At 36.4% G+C, this 17329-nt stretch overlaps 1 protein-coding gene across 2 annotated transcripts in view; it reads right to left on the bottom strand.

The window, feature by feature from the left end:
- Positions 1-1336: 1336 nt before the first annotated feature.
- Positions 1337-17329, bottom strand: part of LOC142345493 (uncharacterized) — a 113633-nt gene continuing 97640 nt past the window's right edge. The window contains exons 2-3 of one of the 2 annotated variants that reach the window (XM_075397558.1): positions 1741-1820; positions 1337-1463 (exon numbers count right to left, since the gene is read on the bottom strand). In XM_075397558.1, the coding sequence (XP_075253673.1) occupies positions 1441-1463; positions 1741-1820 (103 nt within the window). In that variant the 3' untranslated portion in view covers positions 1337-1440. Of the gene's footprint in view, positions 1464-1503; positions 1524-1740; positions 1821-17329 lie in introns of those variants that run through there. The other variant, XM_075397560.1, reaches the window with a different exon arrangement.

Genomic DNA, 17329 nt, shown 5'->3' on the forward strand with positions numbered 1-17329 from the left:
AAAGCTAAAGAACGATTCGAGGAGAAAATTGAAGACGTCACATGTACTATAGAGTTAAGTTCTTTACAGCAAAATTTATGCCTTTAAGTTTTGTTGTTGCTTGTTAGTTTGTTATGCACTAAGGTAGAAAAAAGGACTGAAATTTCTAAATTCAAACATGATAGTCTTCTCGTTTTACCCGCTTGAACAGAAAAGATGTTATACTGTTGCCACGCTGTTGAGATTCGAAGTTTCCTGTATTCATGGACAAAAAAAAACAAGTAATTGAACTTAAAGTGACAATGTAGTACCCATGCAATAAACACAACTGAAACGGATATTGTCTGTAGTGAGCTGTCTGATGACGCCTGGTTTAACAAAAAATGACCTGGAGCGCTGATTCAGGTAAGAAAAGCTCAGCAGGGGGAACTTATAGAAGATACGATGCAAGAGTGGGGCTGCAATGGGAGGATTTTTTAGAAAAATGCAGTTCAAAACTGTTACAACTTTTTGGGCTGCATTAGGCTTCTAGCGGGCGTAAAATGGCGTGAGAGTGAGGGGTAAAAACAAATTAACTCCCCACTCTTACAACTTTTTGGTCTGTCAATTGGGTTAAAATGATGTCAAATTTCGGGGATAATTTCTCCTTTACCCCCGAACTTCTACATCATTTTACCCCCCCCCCTTAACAGACCATAAAGATGTAAGAGTGGGGGGGGGGGGGTGGGATTAATTTGTTTTTATACCCTCACTCTCACGCCATTTTACCTCCGTTGGAAGCCTAATGCAGCCCAAAAAATGTAAGAGTTTTGAGCTGCATCTTCGTTAATAATCCAACCATTGCAGCCCCACTCTTACTTATATATGTGCGGTGAATGCGGTGAATCGCGGTTAGTTATTTTTTTTCACCACTTATTGCCATGAATTATTTTTTTCACCGCTTGTTCTCAAGCGATGAATTATTTTTTTTCACCGCTAAATGCAGTGAAAAAAAAATTAATCGCATCAAGCGGTGAAAAAGAATAATTCACTGCCACCGAGAACGCGGTGAAAAAAATTCACCGGGATTCACCGCATTCACCGAAAAAAGATATAAGAAACACGTGGTGTAAATTACTTTTTTTCACCGCATTTCACCGCATTTCTTACGAAAATTCACCGCCAAACCTCGACCCGGGCAGTCTCCGGTCGTTTCAGTGAAGTCAAACACGAAATTTAATTTGGACAACAGATCATTTATGTTCTGGTGCATTCAAAAATTCTCGGCCTTGACCGCAATTCTTATATTACTTTTTCGACAAAACCTCGACCCAGGCACAGAGTACGATTAAAGAAGATATCAGCACAAAAAATGTTTCTGCTTGATTTCGAGACCACACACACTGATCAGACTTTGGTGCGTTTGAGGTCTCTTCTGTCCAGAATTATGCTCGTTTCAAATGATCTGTTCGTTTCGTATGATCAAAGTCTGCTCGTATTCATCTCTAAGCAGACCATTTCTGACCAATTAAACTTTTATCGCACCATCCCAGTCCGAAGTTACTCTAATCAGACAACAAACTCCAGACCAATTTCCAGACTTTAGCGCGCTAGAAGATTTCGCCCCCGATTTTCTCTGCTTTGGCCAGGGAGCTCAACTTAGGACATTCCATTACGTAGTATATCATCAAGTTACAAAGTGAAAAAGCAGTAGGTTTTGGGTCTCTAGGCCCACTAGTGGGAATATAAGGTCGCAGTAGTGTCTGAGAGTAGTATACTAACTTTCCTTGGATTGCATTCCAAAGTTGCGCCTGACGTGTTTCACCTCCTCCAACGACTTGGGCTCGTACAACTGACCACCTCTGAAAATCACAAGTTGCATCGAACAAAATAAATCTCACAAAACCCATCCATGTCTTCTCACATGAATTGTTGGCTGCTACTTTTAACGTCTTCTGACGCACATTATGACATTTTAGGTGGTTCCTTTAAGCATATTTTATTGCAAAAAATTAGCACAGATTTTCTGTACACTGCTTTCTCAAAGCAGTGAGTACACTCAACGCATTTTTTACATATGATTCATGGGTTTACCTTAAGTTAATGCCGTAGTCTAGACCTGGAATTATTAAAAGACCTTCCTCGACCTTTATAAGGCATGAAAAGACAGTCCCTGACAGATTTTTAGTATGAAAAGAAATTGTCTGGACTTTAAGTTATGTCCTTGACTTTGACTGCAACTAAAAACAATTGTCTTCGAATTTGGCTAGGCAATGAACCGTGTCCTGGAAATTAGCTGGACAATGAAACGCGTCCTGGAATTTGGCTGGACACTAAAATGTTAAGGATATACAGCAAAATTGATAAAAGATATATAGTGTAATTGGTTAACCATTGGGTACGATTGGAGAGCGTCACGAGATCGAACCCAGGTGGTGGCGGAGCTTTTCAGTTTGACTCATTTTTGCATATGAAAAGAATTTAGCTGGACTTTAAATGGGTCATCCACCATGTAATTGAAGTCTTTTTATCCCCCCGCAGGCTTTATAGGTATTTTTATTAGACGAGGCTTCGACCTGGGTGTTTACATTGAGCGATGGTGGATCTGCGCTTGGTCACCAGAGGAAACCACACTAAATAAATATATGGTAAATTTACCATAAAAACATCCTAACTGTTAACAGTTAACCACCATGCTTGTTCAACACCACATCTGACACCACTGGCGGTTAAATTTGATGTAAAACCTGTTACTAAAACTTTTGCACGATATAGCCTGACTACTTTTGCCAGTGATTGTTAGTAGTATAGTAAGTTGCCATATGGCTGTGGGTGGGGGGGGGGGAGGTTTGGTTCGGACCCCCCCCCCCCCCCCCCCGAGAACTCAAGTCGCACAATATCCTGATTTCTTCCGAAATGAAAAATTGTTCAAGTTTCAGCAGTGTGTTGTCGACTCTAGGTGCTACAACGGCAGCTGAAAATTGCAAAAATTTTGGTTTCAAAAGAAATCAGGATTTTGTTTGACCTGAGTTCATGTAGGGAGTGAGGTCGGGAACCCTGCTGTTGCGGCTGCTCAAGAATCTCAGCGGAACCGAAATATCACAGCCTGGTTCTCACTGGGTTTTTCGCCAGCCTGGTTTTTCACTGGGTTCCTTTGTCTAGTAATCTCGTTGAAAGAATTAGTCGCTCTGGCGTATCAAAGGACTGTAACTATAATTTTGATTGAAGTTAAAGAAATCTTAGTGACAATCTCTGTTCAATCTCGTGCTGAATTTTCTAAGATTTCAGATAGTGTTGGTAAAGTTTGTGGCTGCTTGTCAAGAAAGATCAACTAACTTAAAACTCACAAGATCTTAAGATCTAACAAAATTTAGCAGAAAAGAATAAAGGTGCTGAAGAATAAACTTTTAGTCTATCCGACTGCTCTAGATAACAACTTCTAATGGCTCTAAATAAAATATGAATGCAATATGCTAACAATTGGTTAAATTAAATAATCAGATAATTATCATTTATCCCATCATTGTTAAGTAAAGTGAGTTAAGTCATCCTTTGCATATTAAATTTCAATTTACTGCAATATTAACTTTTGTTGACACGGATGGTTTTAACGCAGCTCCGAATGCCTCATATGTAGGCAATTTGACACTTAATGATCACCTAAAGTATCATAAAATAAACAAACTAAGAACTCAACAATAAATGACAATTTTTTTTTTAAAAAAAGCCAATTTTGCACCATATAAGTGCTAATAGCCACACTTGTGAGTGCGATGCCTGAACTTTTGTTGGGTCCATGAATAGCTTAGAAGTTTTTCTAACCGTGTGCCATAAGCTCGGATTGCTCAAATTTTCTCGTCCCAATATAGTGGGTATGTACATATTTTCGATTCCAACTTGTAAGTTTTTTTTCAGTTCTGACCTCTTTTGAGTTTTGACAAACTCTAAGTTTTTCAGTTTCAAAGTTTTTTTGCTGTCTGATTGCTTTTGTAGCTGATTTCAGGTGACTCCAACAATGTTGGCTCTGTTTTTGATCTCTGAAAAACCATCTTAGAATACTGCCGCTACTTTGATACTTTCACGACTGGCCGATTCAGCTCTCCATATGCCATTCTGACTCTCGCTGATCGCACAACACCGTCATTCCCGGGAAGATCTCGATAATTCGTCCAAGCATCTACACACAGCGTTTCGCAGTCATCTACTAGCCATACTAACTCGCCTTCTTTCAAGTTTCGCACATGCTCTTTTGACCATTTCGATCTCTTCTTCATTTGAGAAAGATATTCGTGAGTACCTCTTTTCCAGATCATGTCCTCATAGGTTTGATCCGTTTCGAAAGACATTCTCAAGTTATGGTGGCGCTTAGTGGATGACATGAATGTCGCACTTGTGTACTCTCGTACTAACACGAAGTGATTTGCCGCGAGTGCCGTCAAGTCTTCAGGGTCGTCATTTACTGCTGTCAGGGGTCAGGGGTGTTGCGTTAAACGTTTGCTCTACCAGACACATTTTAGTGCTGAGTGCCTTGTCGGTGAGCGTTCGGTTGTCCAAGATTGAAGTCATGATTTTCTTGCAACTATCAACTAGTCTCTTCCAGATTCAACCGAAATTGGAGCTCTAGGTGGATTGGATTCCCAAAAAAACTTTTTCTGAGCCAAGTCACTCTCAAACGTAGCTTTTTACCATTCGTTCAAGAATGCTTTCAGCTCGTCGGCTGCTCCGACAAAATCCGTTTTCGCTGATTATATTAATCGGGAAACCACGAATTGCAACGAATCTTGTCACTGCAGCAATCCATGACTCGGTTTCTAATGATGGTGCCACTTCGATTTGTACTGCTCTTGCTGTTAGACATCGAAGAGACAGCACCATCTATTCGGGTCACGTCGTAGGAGCTTCAATTTAAAGTAGTCAACTCCGGTGTGGGTAAATAGGAAACCATGCTAATCATGTTGTTCTCGGGGTAGTTCCGCCATCAATGGTTGAATAGGATTGGCGTTTCTGTACCGACATTTGACACATATTGACTTGACTTTCCTTAACACATTACATGATCTGATGATCCAGTATTTTTGTTGGAGCATGGGTTCACGTATTTTTTGCCCTCGTATAGGCTGTCTCGATCCGATCTGCAACAGAAAATGTATAACTGGATGTTTTGCTGTCAAAAATTATGGATGTTTTGTGTGGTAATCAAGATTTGAATGTTTCAATCAAGTTCAGAATAGAATGTCAAGGTCAAGGTCAGAATGGTTCATTTTAATTGTTTTGTCTTCTTCTTCGTATGGAAATGTCAATGTTCAATGTTTTCTTTGCTAATTGTTATCGACTTCGAAAACTTCGGGAAATTTTTGTTGTGAACAAATCGAACCAAAAATGGTGGATCTCGTATGCTTTGAGAGATCTCTTCTGCTTTGTTTTGAATCTCGTGTAGTTGGCAATAAAATCTCTAATTTAAAGGAAGCCATTTTTTTCTCCAATTGAATAGATGATCTAGTTTAGTTTCTTTAGCTACATTACTGGTAGCTTGCTCAGCTTCGACTTCGTTCACTTGGGCCACCCGTTTTGCCATTTTTCTTCATCAGTCTAGAGCCATAATGGCCCAATTAACCACCTGGACTCTCGAGATCTTTGAGAGACTTGCCTCATGTGCCAATATATGCACGGTCATCAATGCGTTTCACAAGTCTCCATTGATCCATGAAAGAACTTTCCAGTATTTCTGCTGCTCTGTTTGCAACGAACACCAGTTGTTTCTTGTGTGCTACCTGTAGCCACTCTAGAACGGTCAATGAGTCGGCCCAATTCTAGATTTTGTGAGTTTTTACACCATGTCATCTCAATATCTGCCTTCTGAGACAAAGTCCGTTTACTGCGGCTTGAAGTTCTAATTTCGGAATCGTCGTGCGTCTAATGGGTGCTTCACGGCATTTCTCTATCACATAGACAAGTTTTAACGCCGCTTAGTCTTGCAGATAAGCTACGATGCACATTGGTTCTTCGGAAGGGTCTGTGAAATTGTGAGTCTCAATTCTGTTTTTTCGTTTTCTAAGTAAAGTCGATTGAACGACATCGTCCTTATTTCTCTCAAATCAAAACACCAATCATTGAACAGTTTTGAGTGCTCGACTGATAACTTTTTGTGCCATGCTTGTCTTCTTGCTGCCCAAATGCCTTCAAGTAGAGACCGCACCTGTATTTTGAAAAGTGAACGTATCGCATGTGGGTTGAACACTGCTGAGACAAAAATTAAAACAATTCTCTAAGTTAATTTTGATGGAAATTCTGTCTCAATTCGACGACAGACTATGAGATTGAACGTATCTACATATCAGTTCAGCCCAAAGATTGATGGTGGTTGTGGATCGTCAGTCAAACTGAAGCCGCCTTTGCTGAGGACGTTTCAAACTTGAGTTGTTCTGTTTGACTTCAGATTGTGGTCCATTCAAAAATTTTACGCTTTTTTCTGCCATTTGATGCAGAGCTTAATTTGTACTAGTCAGTGAGCCTTTTGCTCAAAAACGTGTCGTGTATACTCGTAGACTTCTATCCTCTGCTCTGGATAATCTCGCCAGAGAGATCGTTAGCTTCGGTTGTGATCGTTGTCATCGGTTGTCAACTTGTGATTTGTTCATTCTGTGAATTGAAACCCAATCCAGAAATGGCCGCTTTTGCGGAACCAGTGAGGCCTTTTTTCTGATACAGTATCTTCTCAGTATCACTGAGCCGTTTTTGATGCACGATGACATCAAAGAGTTCTGCCAACTCGCGCCCGTCCAAGGAGTCTGCTGAAAACTCCGTCATCTTGGGTTTTTGGAAATCCTCTTGGATCACCACTCGGGCGATAATTTACATCTGGGATATTTTGGCTCAACGTTGTTTAGTTTTGGCTCTCCATTGATCTGTTACGAGAATTGTACCTGGAACTTTGTTTTCCCTGTCCACCACACATTCCTTGCTGTTGGAACGTTGTTTTGGGCAAAGTGTTCCGTGGTTTTGTCACACTTATTGATTTAGGGCTTTCTGTTTTTTGAGAAAAATTGAACCTCGCAGTTGCGTTAAGCCTATATTCGGTTCGAACAGAGGACTAGTTTTAAAGTCGACACTGAAACTTTTTCCATCCCTGTCATGCGTGGCATTCTTTGGAGGGCTGATCACAACAGTAGCAGATTTTGGTCGTCTAGGGCCAGACTGTTATCCTTAAATCGGCCCAGACCGCTGTTCTTTCTGGCTTGTGTCTTGATCCAACATTTTCTAAGTTGGCAACCTGCAACCCAGATGCTCTTGATTTTCCCTTTTTCAGTTCTATTTCTCGGCGCATTTGCTCTTCGTCGGCTTCAGCATTCTTTTTTTTCATTTTCATGCTGTCGCTCATGTTGTGGCAGACGCAGTTTGTCCTCTTGTAGCTGCAATTTTGGACGTTTCAAACTTGAGTTGTTCTGTTTGACTTCAGATTGTGGTCCATGCAAAAATTTTACGCTTTTTTTTCTGCCATATGATGCAGAGCTTAATTTGTACTAGTCAGTGAGCCTTTTGCTCAAAAACGTGTCGTGTATACTCGTAGACTTCTATCCTCTGCTCTGGATAATCTCGCCAGAGAGATCGTTAGCTTCGGTTGTCATCGTTGTCATCGGTTGTCATCTTGTGATTTCTTCATTCTGTAAATTGAAACCCAATCCAGAAATGGCCGCTTTTGCGGAACCAGTGAGGCCTTTTTTCTGATACAGCATCTTCTCAGTATCACTGAGCCGTTTTTGATGCACGATGACATCAAAGAGTTCTGCCAACTCGCGCCCGTCCAAGGAGTCTGCTGAAAACTCCGTCATCTTGGGTTTTTGGAAATCCTCTTGGATCACCACTCGGGCGATAATTTACATCTGGGATATTTTGGCTCACCGTTGTTTAGTTTTGGCTCTCCATTGATCTGTTACGAGAATTGTACCTGGAACTTTGTTTTCCCTGTCCACCACACATTCCTTGCTGTTGGAACGTTGTTTTGGGCAAAGTGTTCCGTGGTTTTGTCACCCTTTTTGATTTAGGGCTTTCTGTTTTTTGAGAAAAATTGAACCTCGCAGTTGCGTTAAGCCTATATTCGGTTCGAACAGAGGACTAGTTTTAAAGTCGATACTGAAACTTTTTCCATCCCTGTCATGCGTGGCATTCTTTGGAGGGCTGATCACAACAGTAGCAGAATTTGGTCGTCTAGGGCCAGACGGTTAACCTTAAATCGGCCCAGACCGCTGTTCTTTCTGGCTTGTGTCTTGATCCAACATTTTCTAAGTTGGCAACCTGCAACCCAGATGCTCTTGATTTTTTCTTTTTCAGTTCTTTTTCTCGGCGCATTTGCTCTTCGTCGGCTTCAGCATTCTTTTTTTTTATTTTCATGCTGTCGCTCAGGCAGTTTGTCCTCGTGTAGCTGCAATTTTGGACGTAATTCCTGTTCTAGTTGTTGTGGTTGCTGCTGTAAACGTAAAACCTGCCCTCGTTGTGTTGTTGTTTTTGCTGGTGCTCATGTAAACGTAAATCTTCTCGCCGACAACAAAGTGCCATTTGCTCACACTGCTGCTTTAACTCCAACTGCCGCTGTTGCAGTCTTTGCTCTTCCTTTTTTCATAGCTCTAGGTTTTCGAGCATCAATTCGTCAATTTGTGACCTTCCTGTTGATCTCAAGTTGAGGATACGGGGTTTCCTTCTGCTTCCGTGCGTAGCAGAATGCCTGGAAGAGACCTGGACGTTATATTGCTATCGTTCCATTTTCTGTATCAATTACAGTCTGTTTTGGACCCCTATCCCCAGCCGAAGCGGATGACAATAAAAAATGGTCGATTTCCACTCTCTGTGGTTTGCAGGTACCATTTTAGCATGCCTCAATGATAGTCTTTGTTGACACTTAAAGCCGCCACTCAATTCGAAGCGAAATATAACGTCACAATTTGTATAATTTCTGCGCTGAATCTCGTTTATAGCCTTTCCAATTTGCTACACAATGCTTGCATACGGGAGTTGTCTAAACTTTCTGTTTCTTTAAACAATTCTTCGTCCAATTTTCACGGATTGTTTAAAACCATATACATTCTTCCGTTATTGTGTAGAGTGAAAATGGTCTTTTTGATGAATTAAACGTAGCTGCGATATTGTTCATTTTTTCCAGGTGTTGGAATTTAATCAACCAACCATTTCAGTGCCTTCTTCTTTCCACCCAGTTTTCGATCAGTGTTGACATCGAAACTCTCCGAAAAATTGGACTTCAGGAATTGTCTCTGTTCTTAAATGTTTTTCTGGAGATCGCGGTACGTCTCAGGGAAACCTTGATATGCTCCTTTTGCAGACAATGTTTTGTTCTGAACCAAGTGACTTTTACCGTACTCAAGGTTTCTGTCAAAGTTTTGAAAAATATAGCTCACTCACTTTCTAGTCTCTTGAATAGGCCTTTTATCTTGTAATCAGTCGTTTTCCGATGTCTATCGTGGTTATTTCCAGCCATCGTAAGGATTTCGTACTGATCCACCAAATTAACTGTAAGATTCGTTGCTGTTCGAGCTGCTGTCCTGTGGGGCCGACCAAATGTTGCGGCTGCTCAAGGACATCAGCTGAATGGAAAAATCAAAGCCTCGCTCTCGAGCTTTACGCCGACCTGGTTCTTCACTGGATTTGAATGTCTAGTAATCTCGTTGAAATAATTAGTCGCTCGGACGTATTAAAGTACTGTAACTTTAATTTTGATTGAAGTTAAGGAAAAGTTCAGTGAAAATCTATGTTCAATCTCGTGGTAAAGTTTGTAGGACTTCAGCCAGTATTAGTAAAGTTGCTAAATGCTCGTCAAAAAAACTCACATAAGTTAAAAGTCACAAGGTCTAAAGATCTAACAAAACTAAGCAAAAAGACTAAAAGTGCTGAAGAACAAATTTCCAGTCTGATCTCAGAGCCGACTGACCTTTATGACAGTTTCTAATGGTTCTTAATACAATGTGGTTGCACTGTTCTAACAATCGGGTCAAAGTAAATAATCAGGGGAACGTCATTTAGCACATCATTGTTACTTGTTTCTAATTGGTTGATCAATTAAAGTAATTTAGGTCATTTTTTACATAGTAACTGTTAAATTACGGCAATATTTACTTCTGTTGACATCAGCACTGATGGTCTGATGTGTTTGACTCTTAATTATTGCCTAAGTTATCATAAAATAAACAACATTATAAAACTCAAATGACAAAATATCAAAAAATGCCAATTTTGCACCATATTAGTGCTAAAAGCCACACTTGTGGGTCTAATGCAAGAACAATTGTTGGGTCCCAGAAAATCTCAGAGGTTACCCTAACGGTTTGCCATTCCCTCGGGTTGCTCTGGTTTTCACCTCCGAAAATCGAACTTTTTTGAGTTTTGACAAATTCTAAGTTTTTTCAGTTTCAAATGTTATTTCTTGCTGTCTGAAGATTTTTGTAGCTGTGCCTCATTTGAAGTGCCTGATGATTTTGTAGCTGATTTGAAGTGACCTGCACTAAAATCAAATGGCAGCGTCCATTTGTTGGATTGGATACTACAGAGGAGGTGGAGGAGTCTACGTAGAGCCTTTTAGAAGTATTAATGCAAATATCTCATTATATTGAGCAAAAGTCTCCAGCTTTAAAAAATGTTAATTTTTTCAAAAAATTTAAGCGAAAATAATTCAAATTTTATCAAATTACCATGTTATGGTTTTTGTGCTATAAAAGAGCACTAAAAAGTATTTTCTCACAAAAAATTTTCTGTTGACATGTTGTTTTTTTGGACAAAGTTTTAAGGAAAATGTCTTGATTAAAAGCGTTTTATTTTTTGTAACGTCGAAACTTTTGTTTTTTAAATACATACCAATTCAAAATTGAAATTAAATACTAAATCAATCAATCACTGTCAGTGTCATATATACAGGCACGGGTGTGTTTCTGAACATTATTGGGGAACCCTTACAGCTTTACCGATTCTTGTGCTTCTCGAGATATTGGCGATTTTGAAATCTTGCTGCGATTTGTCTCTCCGTCCCACTAGCACATAATGAGAGTTAAAACTCTAAAAGTTTTTAAATTTTTACAAAATGTTTGAGAAAAAATTTAGTTTTACAAATGGTCTGAAATGATATTTGCGCAATAAAAGTGCACTTAAAAATAATCTTCTGTTGATCTGTTGTTTTTTCTGACGAGGTTTATAGCGAAAAAAAGAGTGAAAAGGTTCTCGAAAAAGACAACTTGATTAACAATGTTTCGTTTTTATGTAATGTTGAAACTTTCTTTTTTGAATAAAGATTGAGAACTCTACGTAAAGCCTTTTAGGAGTAGTAATGAAAAAATCCCATTATAACGACCAGAAGCTTCAAACTTGGAAAAATGTTAAAGTTTTCAAAAAAAATCAGTAAAAAAATTCAAAATTTTTTGAATTCCTAAAAGAGTATGTATTGGATTTTGTGCTTTAAAAGAGCACTCAAAAGGATTTTTGGTTGTTATCATTTTGCTCACTAGTACAGTATGGGAGCCGAAACTCCGAACGTTTTCGACTTTTTACAAAAGTTTCGAGAAATAGGTTAGTTATAAAAATGGGATGAACTGTTATTTCCGCTGAAAAAATTCACTCAAAGAATTTTTTCTGTTGATCTGTTGTTTTTCTGAAGATGCATATGGTGAAAAAAAGAGGTTTAAGATGTTTTTTTTTTATTACAAACTAGTTCAAAATAGAAAACAAATACTAAATCAATCAGTGTCAGTGTCATCTGAGCATTAGTGGGGCACCCTCACTGCTTTGCCATTTTTTGTATTTTTTGAAAAAATGACGATAATGAAATCTCGCTGCGATTTGTCTTTTCGTCCGTACTTTGATAATTAGAAATTCATAATCCAATTTTTTTGCATCAGGTAGTTTTCAGTTCTTCTACAATAACTCAAATAAAAAATCCTGATTTAATTTGAAATGAAAAATTGTCCAAGTTTCAGCAGCCCTCTTTAGCCGCTAGGAGCTGCGCCGATTGATAAAAATTGAACAGGTTTTCATTTCGAAAAATTTAGAACATCGTTCGAATTCAGCTCTTTCAGAGTCAGCGGTCCAAACCAACCGTTCCACAGTTAAATGCCTGCTTCCATTTGTTGGAAAGGTTATTGCAGTGGAGGAGAAGTCTAAGTAGAGCCTTTTACGAGTAATAATTCAAATATCTCATTATATAGACCAAAAGCCTCAAACTTGGAAAAATTTAATTTCAAAAAAAAAATTCTGCAAAAAAACTCAAATTTTTTGAAGCCTTAAAAGAATTTGTAGTGGATTTAGTGCTATTAAAGAGCACTAAAATTGATTTTTTGTTGACTTCTTTCTGCCCACTAGCACATAATGAGAATCAAAACTCTAAAATTTTTTAAACTTTTACAAAATTTTTTAGAAAAAGTGTATTTTTACAAATGGTCTGATATGATATTTGCGCAATAAAAGTGCACTCAAAAAGAATTTTCTGTTGACCTGTTGTTTTTTCTGTCGAAGTTTATAGTGAAAAAAAGAGTGAAAAGTTTTTGAAAAATACAACTTGATTAACAGTGTTTTATTCTTTGAAATATTTAAGTTTTCCTTTTTTTGATTACCAACTAGTTCAAAATAGAAAGCAAATACTAAATCGATCAGTGTCAGTGTCATCTGAGCATTAGTGGGGAACCCTCACTGCTTTGCCATTTTTTGTGTTTCTTGTCAAAACTCTAATGGTTTTTAAATTTTTACAAAATTTTTGAGAAATAATTTGGTTTTACAAATGGTCTGAAATGATATTTGCGCAATAAAAGTGCACTCAAAAATAATCATCTGTTGATCTGTTGTTTTTTCTGACGAGGTTTATAGCGAAAAAAAGAGTGAAAAGTTTCTCGAAAAAGACAACTTGATTATCAATGTTTTGTTTTTTGTAATGTTAAAACTTTCTTTTTTTGAATAAAGATTGAGAACTCTACGTAAAGCCTTTTAGGAGTAGTAATGAAAAAATCTCATTATAACGACCAGAAGCTTCAAACTCGGAAAAATGTTAAAGTTTTCAAAAAAAAATCAGTAAAAAAATTCAAAATTTTTTGAATTCCTAAAAGAGTATGTATTGGATTTTGTGCTTTAAAACAGCACTCAAAAGGATTTTTGGTTGTTTTCATTTTGCTCACTAGTACAGTATGGGAGCCGAAACTCCAAACATTTTCGACTTTTTACAAAAGTTTCGAGAAATAGGTTAGTTCTAAAAATGGTCTGAAATGGTATTTCCGCTGTAAAAATTCACTCAAAGAATTTTTTCTGTTGATCTGTTATTTTTTCTGACGATGCATATGGTGAAAAAAAGAGTAAAGGTTTTTGAAAAAGACAACTTGATTAACAGTGTTTTATTCTTTGTAATGTTTAAGATGTTTTTTTATTACAAACTAGTTCAAAATAGAAAACAAATACTAAATCAATCAGTGTCAGTGTCATCTGAGCATTAGTGGGGCACCCTAACTGCTTTGCCATTTTTTGTGTTTCTTGAAAAAATGACGATAATGAAATCTCTTTGCGATTTGTCTCTTCATCTGTACTTTGATTATTAGAATTTCATAATCCAATTTTTTTCCATCAGGTAGTTTCAGTTCTTCTACAATAACTCAAATAAAAAATCCTGATTTAATCTGAAATGAAAAATTGTCCAAGTTTCAGCAGCCCTCTTTAGACGCTAGGAGCTGCGCCGATTGATAAAAATTGAACAGGTTTTCATTTCGAAAGAAATCAAAACTTCGTTCAAATTCAGCTCTTGCAGAGTCAGGAGTCCAAACCAACCGTTCTACAGTTAAATGCCTGCTTCCACTTGTTAGAAAGGTTATTGCAGTGGAGGAGAAGTCTAAGTAGAGCCTTTTAGGAGTAATAATTCAAATATCTCATTATATAGACCAAAAGCCTCAAACTTGGAAAAAGTTAGTTTTAAAAAAAAAATCTGCAAAAAAACTCAAATTTTTTGAAGCCTTAAAAGAATTTGTAGTGGATTTAGTGCTATTAAAGAGCACTAAAATGGATTTTTTGTTGACTTCTTTTTGCCCACTAGCACATAATGAGAATCAAAACTCTAAAATTTTTTAAACTTTTACAAAATTTTTTAGAAAAAGTGTAGTTTTACAAATGGTCTGAAATGATATTTGCGCAATAAAACTGCACTCAAAAAAAATTTTCTGTTGACCTGTTGTTTTTTCTGTCGAAGTTCATAGTGAAAAAAAGAGTGAAAAGTTTTTGAAAAATACAACTTGATTAACAGTGTTTTATTCTTTGAAATGTTTAAGTTTTCTTTTTTTGATTACAAACTAGTTCAAAATAGAAAGCAAATACTAAATCAATCAGTGTCAGTGTCATCTGAGCATTAGTGGGGCACCCTCACTGCTTTGCCATTTTTTGTGTTTCTTGTCAAAAGTCTAAAGATTTTTAAATTTTTACAAAACTTTTGAGAAATAATTTAGTTTTACAAATGGTCTGAAATGATATTTGCGCAATAAAAGTGCACTCAAAAATAATCTTCTGTTGATCTGTTGTTTTTTCTGACGAGGTTTATAGCGAAAAAAAGAGTGAAAATGTTCTCGAAAAAGACAACTTGATTATCAATGTTTTCTTTTTTGTAATGTTAAAACTTTCTTTTTTTTGAATAAAGATTGAGAACTCTACGTAAAGCCTTTTAGGAGTAGTAATGAAAAAATCCCATTATAACGACCAGAAGCTTCAAACTTGGAAAAGTGTTAAAGTTTTCAAAAAAAAATCAGTTAAAAAATTCAAAATTTTTTGAATTCCTAAAAGAGTATGTATTGGATTTTGTGCTTTAAAACAGCACTCAAAAGGGTTTTTGGCTGTTTTCATTTTGCTCACTAGTACAGTATGGGAGCCGAAACTCCAAACGTTTTCGACTTTTTACAAAAGTTTCGAGAAGTAGGTTAGTTCTAAAAATGGTCTGAAATGGTATTTCCGCTGTAAAAATTCACTCAAAGAATTTTTTCTGTTGATCTGCTATTTTTTCTGACGATGCATATGGTGAAAAAAAGAGTAAAAAGGTTTTTGAAAAAGACAACTTGATTAACAGTGTTTTATTCTTTGTAATGTTTAAGATGTTTTTTATTACAAACTAGTTCAAAATAGAAAACAAATACTAAATCAATCAGTGTCAGTGTCATCTGAGCATTAGTGGGGCACCCTCACTGCTTTGCCATTTTTTGTGTTTCTTGAAAAAATGACGATAATAAAATCTCTTTGCGATTTGTCTCTTCATCTGTACTTTGATTATTAGAATTTCATAATCCAATTTTTTTCCATCAGGTAGTTTCAGTTCTTCTACAATAACTCAAATAAAAAATCCTGATTTAATTTGAAATGAAAAATTGTCCAAGTTTCAGCAGCCCTCTTTAGACGCTAGGAGCTGCGCCGATTGATAAAAATTGAACAGGTTTTCATTTCGAAAGAAATCAAAACTTCGTTCGAATTCAGCTCTTGCAGAGTCAGGGGTCCAAACCAACCGTTCTACAGTTAAATGCCTGCTTCCACTTGTTAGAAAGGTTATTGCAGTGGAGGAGAAGTCTAAGTAGAGCCTTTTAGGAGTAATAATTCAAATATCTCATTATATAGACCAAAAGCCTCAAACTTGGAAAAATTTAATTTTAAAAAAAAAATTCTGCAAAAAAACTCAAATTTTTTGAAGACTTAAAAGAATTTGTAGTGGATTTAGTGCTATTAAAGAGCACTAAAATGGATTTTTTGTTGACTTCTTTTTGCCCACTAGCACATAATGAGAATCAAAACTCTAAAATTTTTTAAACTTTTACAAAATTTTTTAGAAAAAGTGTAGTTTTACAAATGGTCTGAAATGATATTTGCGCAATAAAAGTGCACTCAAAAAGAATTTTCTGTAAGTTTTCTTTTTTTGATTACAAACTAGTTCAAAATAGAAAGCAAATACTAAATCAATCAGTGTCAGTGTCATCTGAGCATTAGTGGGGCACCCTCACTGCTTTGCCATTTTTTGTGTTTCTTGTCAAAAGTCTAAAGATTTTTAAATTTTTACAAAATTTTTGAGAAATAATTTGGTTTTACAAATGGTCTGAAATGATATTTGCGCAATAAAAGTGCACTCAAAAATAATCTTCTGTTGATCTGTTGTTTTTTCTGACGAGGTTTATAGCAAAAAAAAAGAGTGAAAAGGTTCTCGAAAAAGACAACTTGATTATCAATGTTTTGTTTTTTGTAATGTTAAAACTTTCTTTTTTTGAATAAAGATTGAGAACTCTACGTAAAGCCTTTTAGGAGTAGTAATAAAAAAATCTCATTATAACGACCAGAAGCTTAAAACTCGGAAAAATGTTAAAGTTTTCAAAAAAAAATCAGTAAAAAAATTCAAAATTTTTTGAATTCCTAAAAGAGTATGTATTGGATTTTGTGCTTTAAAACAGCACTCAAAAGAATTTTTGGTTGTTTTCATTTTGCTCACTAGTACAGTATGGGAGCCGAAACTCCAAACGTTTTCGACTTTTTACAAAAGTTTCGAGAAATAGGTTAGTTCTAAAAATGGTCTGAAATGGTATTTCCGCTGTAAAAATTCACTCAAAGAATTTTTTCTGTTGATCTGTTATTTTTTCTGACGATGCATATGGTGAAAAAAAGAGTAAAAATGTTTTTGAAAAAGACAACTTGATTAACAGTATTTTATTCTTTGTAATGTTTAAGATGTTTTTTTATTACAAACTAGTTCAAAATAGAAAACAAATACTAAATCAATCAGTGTCAGTGTCATCTGAGCATTAGTGGGGCACCCTCACTGCTTTGCCATTTTTTGTGTTTCTTGAAAAAATGACGATAATAAAATCTCTTTGCGATTTGTCTCTTCATCTGTACTTTGATTATTAGAATTTCATAATCCAATTTTTTTCCATCAGGTAGTTTCAGTTCTTCTACAATAACTCAAATAAAAAATCCTGATTTAATTTGAAATGAAAAATTGTCCAAGTTTCAGCAGCCCTCTTTAGACGCTAGGAGCTGCGCCGATTGATAAAAATTGAACAGGTTTTCATTTCGAAAGAAATCAAAACTTCGTTCGAATTCAGCTCTTGCAGAGTCAGGGGTCCAAACCAACCGTTCTACAGTTAAATGCCTGCTTCCACTTGTTAGAAAGGTTATTGCAGTGGAAGAGAAGTCTAAGTAGAGCCTTTTAGGAGTAATAATTCAAATATCTCATTATATAGACCAAAAGCCTCAAACTTGGAAAAATTCAATTTTAAAAAAAAAATTCTGCAAAGAACTCAAATTTTTTGAAGCCTTAAAAGAATTTGTAGTGGATTTAGTGCTATTAAAGAGCACTAAAATGGATTTTTTGTTGACTTCTTTTTGC

Source organism: Convolutriloba macropyga, chromosome 9 (genome assembly GCF_964194025.1).
Source record: "Convolutriloba macropyga chromosome 9, txConMacr16.3, whole genome shotgun sequence".
In the NCBI taxonomy this organism is placed as follows: domain Eukaryota; kingdom Metazoa; phylum Xenacoelomorpha; order Acoela; family Convolutidae; genus Convolutriloba; species Convolutriloba macropyga.